Source organism: Macrosteles quadrilineatus, unplaced genomic scaffold, assembly GCF_028750875.1.
Source record: "Macrosteles quadrilineatus isolate MER2022 unplaced genomic scaffold, UCM_ALF_1.0 Scaffold_1__1_contigs__length_201487025, whole genome shotgun sequence".
NCBI classification, from domain to species: Eukaryota; Metazoa; Arthropoda; class Insecta; order Hemiptera; family Cicadellidae; genus Macrosteles; species Macrosteles quadrilineatus.
This window is the reverse complement of record NW_026542594.1, coordinates 176,383,293-176,386,502: the sequence shown is the minus strand read 5'-3', so window position 1 is coordinate 176,386,502 and position 3,210 is coordinate 176,383,293. Positions and strand designations below refer to the sequence as shown.

Genomic DNA, 3,210 nt, shown 5'->3' with positions numbered 1-3,210 from the left:
ATGAGGGGCTACAATAATAACGGTCAATTTTGAACATTTCGCCAATAGGGGTAGCGGGAGTAGGGGGTAGCTCAAAATTTTCAAATAACAAGTATAGTCGAGTTTGGTATCGTTTTACAGGTCTTGACGGAACATGAATATTGGCATAAAGAAAACCAAAATCAGCCCACTAATAACAAAATGGTGCACTAAAACGTTTCAAATCCAAATAACCATGAGGGTGGCTGAAAATTAACTTGCACCCCCTTTAACTTTTACCTATTTGGGATATTTGAAATCTGTTTGCGGCAACTTGTTTGGATATGAAGGGCGACAATAATTATGGTCAGTTTTGAAAATTTTGCCCTTAGGGGTTGCGGTGGTAGGGGGTAGCTCAAAATTTTCAAATAACAAGTATAGTCGAGTTTGGTAACATTTTACAGGTCTTGACGAAACATAACAATAAATAGAAATAAAATAGAAATAGGACCATTAATAACAAAATGGAAGCTAAAAATGATTAAGACAATGGTTATTAAAAGTAATTTTGAAGCAATTTATATGTTTCGTCAAGATCTCTAAAATAATACCAAACTCGACTATACTTGTCGTTTGAAAATTTTGAGCTACCCACTACCCTCGCTACCCCTAAGGGCAAAATTTTCAAAATTGGCCATAATTATTGTAGCCCCTCATATCTAAGAAGGTTGCTGCTGCTAACAGATTTCAAATATCTTAAATGGTTGAAAAGTTAAGGGGGGGGGTGTAAGTTACTTTTCAGCCACCCTGTATAGACTATGTGGAAGCACAATAATCGTTTTTATTCCTGAATAACTTTAGATTTTAGAGTTTTAACAGATTATCTAATAAACAGATGAGCATTTAAAAATGATATAAACAGCGGTACGAAGTAGACAATCGTTAATGGATTTCCACTAAAAAAGAATCCTCCTATGTACAAAATCCATGATTTTCACAAATTCTATATGTGGTCAGTGCGTAAATTACCGGGTGGTGAAATTCAGAACCGTAAATCTACAGTTTGATGAGTTACATTTTTGACAAAAGTCAAAATACCAGACCTTGGACACATTACCAATTCAGTGTTGGGAGAGACCGGCAAACAAAATAACACCCGTTCTTTCTTTGACTTATCCCCTTCCAATGCATCGCTCAAATAAAGTCCTACAAGAAAGGAAACACGTTTTTCAAACAAACACAGTCTGTCGAAGAAGTTTTATTTACACAAGAATCGTTTGTAATTCAAGCCGAAGCCTTTATCAGTGCAGGTTCAGATTGGGAAGAGTAAGTAGGGAGAGAAAGTACGCTCTTGCGAGGCGAAGACACAGAGGTAGCGGATGCTGAGGCCAATGCAGGTGGTGGAATGGTCGGATACTCTATGGCAGGGATGGAGCGGGGCGGCGGGTAACGTCGGGTTAGTAGAAGACCAACGCTGAGGAAAGTTCTTGACAACCATTCACGCGCAGCATCCAGGTTCGGCAGCACAATCTCAGTCAGCAGCCAGACAGCCAGTTCTGGCTTGAGGAAGCATGTTGCTATCAGCGGTACTGCAGCGAGGCAGAGGATCGTCACTATGAACTCCAACACCCACAGGGTCATACGCCACACTACCTGAACAGTTGTAGAGATTAGAACCGAGAGTCAAGGAAAAAGACCATTTGAATCAAGATTATGTAGTAGTATTCCAAGAGTAAGACCCATGCTATTTATTTCAGATTATAATGATGATAAAGACTCGTCGTGAGCAGTAAGACTTTATGCTGAATCTTTGTTGGTTCAATATAGGTCGATATTTAGGAATGTTAGCTTATTATACCACCGAGGTTCTTTGTAAAACGACACTGTCGAAATAAACTAGGTTAATAGTTGAAGACCCGACGAGTCTGGCGAAGCTTACAGAAAACTCACATTTATTTATAAAAAGTAAATTTCAAACAACCGCTAACAATATAAAAATACAGTTATATATCTATCATATTATCAAGCCAATTAATTGTGACCTAAGTGAAAATATCTCGTCACGTCACGGATCAGCAATGGTTGAGGTATCATTGCAATACCTTACGTCAAACTTATAAAGGAAATTTGGACATGTTTTTTTTAAGTAACAATCCTAATTATCCATTGACATAAAATCGTTACTTTTCTTTAGACAATTTGTTGTATGTTTGCCTCAAAAAGTATGACTAATTTCTCTGTCTAGAAGGTTATAAATAAGCTAATTGTATTCAAAAGAGTATGCGGTTTGCGGTTGTCAAAGCTAATTTATTACTTAGCGTCAGTTTTTAATGTTTGGCATTCTTTTTGCTTAGTAATGTCAAACCCCACAAAAAGTGATTTCCCTCAAATGCGTGATCTGCCTAAATGACTGCAACCATAGCCTAAATCACTAATCTAGATTGGTCACTCTACAACACTGTAGGCTACTAACTACAAGATGTGTTACTTAAACGATTCGCCAAGGTTGATGGCAAAGGTTTATCACTGCTTACCAATAGACCGATAAACAAGTAGATGGCCGTTTTTGTAGACGACGAGATGGTCGGTAGAACCGTCATTAACTGGGTGCAGACGGCGTCCAGGCTATGGAACCAGGAGGTGGAAACTTCTGGAGGGTCGACTTCAGAGCGTCTAGAAGACCTGGAGCGGCGCCACTTCCACCATCTCCTTCCACTACCGCTATTTCTCTCACTTTCACTCATTATCAGGGGAAAAGAAACAGTCGAAATTTTCTGATTGTAGGTGTTCAAAATATTTACTAAGTGATTAATAGTAACATCTGATTCAGTTAAGGTGAAGGAGATTTGGAAAGGTTTTAGGAAATCGATCTGATAAAAAAATGTTTTAGGTACTCCCATGGATTAAACATGTTTTATTATGGTGGAAGGGGACTCGTCAAGATTTTATTTTCCCCATTACATCCTTGGTTAAATAGACGTAAGTATTTAATATAGTAACTGAAACACTAAAACCGTGGTGCCTACAATATTAGAATCATTGGTGTGCAAAGGATCTCGGTTCTCAGCTGATAGCATGAGTATGAGTGTCCGAGCCATTTGTAAGATGTAGTCATCATGCAAACCTGAGCTTCCAGCTTGCGTGATGTTAGGCAGTTAGTTAACACTTAACTAATTAGCTGTTCTCAGTCAATCTTCCCATTCCTTACTATGGCTGGGAAAATAACGTTAGTGAATGTATTGATACAATAAA

At 38.3% G+C, this 3,210-nt stretch overlaps 1 protein-coding gene across 1 annotated transcript; it reads right to left on the bottom strand.

Moving 5' to 3' along the window:
• Positions 1-1,189: 1,189 nt before the first annotated feature.
• LOC128983534 (uncharacterized) lies at positions 1,190-2,747 on the bottom strand. Its single transcript, XM_054402836.1, has 2 exons — positions 2,493-2,747; positions 1,190-1,611 (listed from the first exon to the last, which is right to left on the bottom strand). Exons 1-2 carry the CDS (start codon positions 2,700-2,702, stop codon positions 1,243-1,245), a joined length of 579 nt encoding a protein of 192 aa, XP_054258811.1. The 5' UTR covers positions 2,703-2,747; the 3' UTR covers positions 1,190-1,242.
• Positions 2,748-3,210: the final 463 nt, after the last annotated feature.

What these genes read in the sequence shown, in the direction of transcription:
- LOC128983534 (XM_054402836.1), bottom strand. Translation starts at nt 2,702, where the DNA reads ATGAGTGAAAGTGAGAGAAATAGCGGTAGTGGAAGGAGATGGTGGAAG. An exon ending in ACTTGTTTATCGGTCTATTG is followed by an intron (nt 1,612 to 2,492) that starts GTAAGCAGTGAT and finishes ACAACTGTTCAG; the next exon opens with GTAGTGTGGCGTATGACCCT.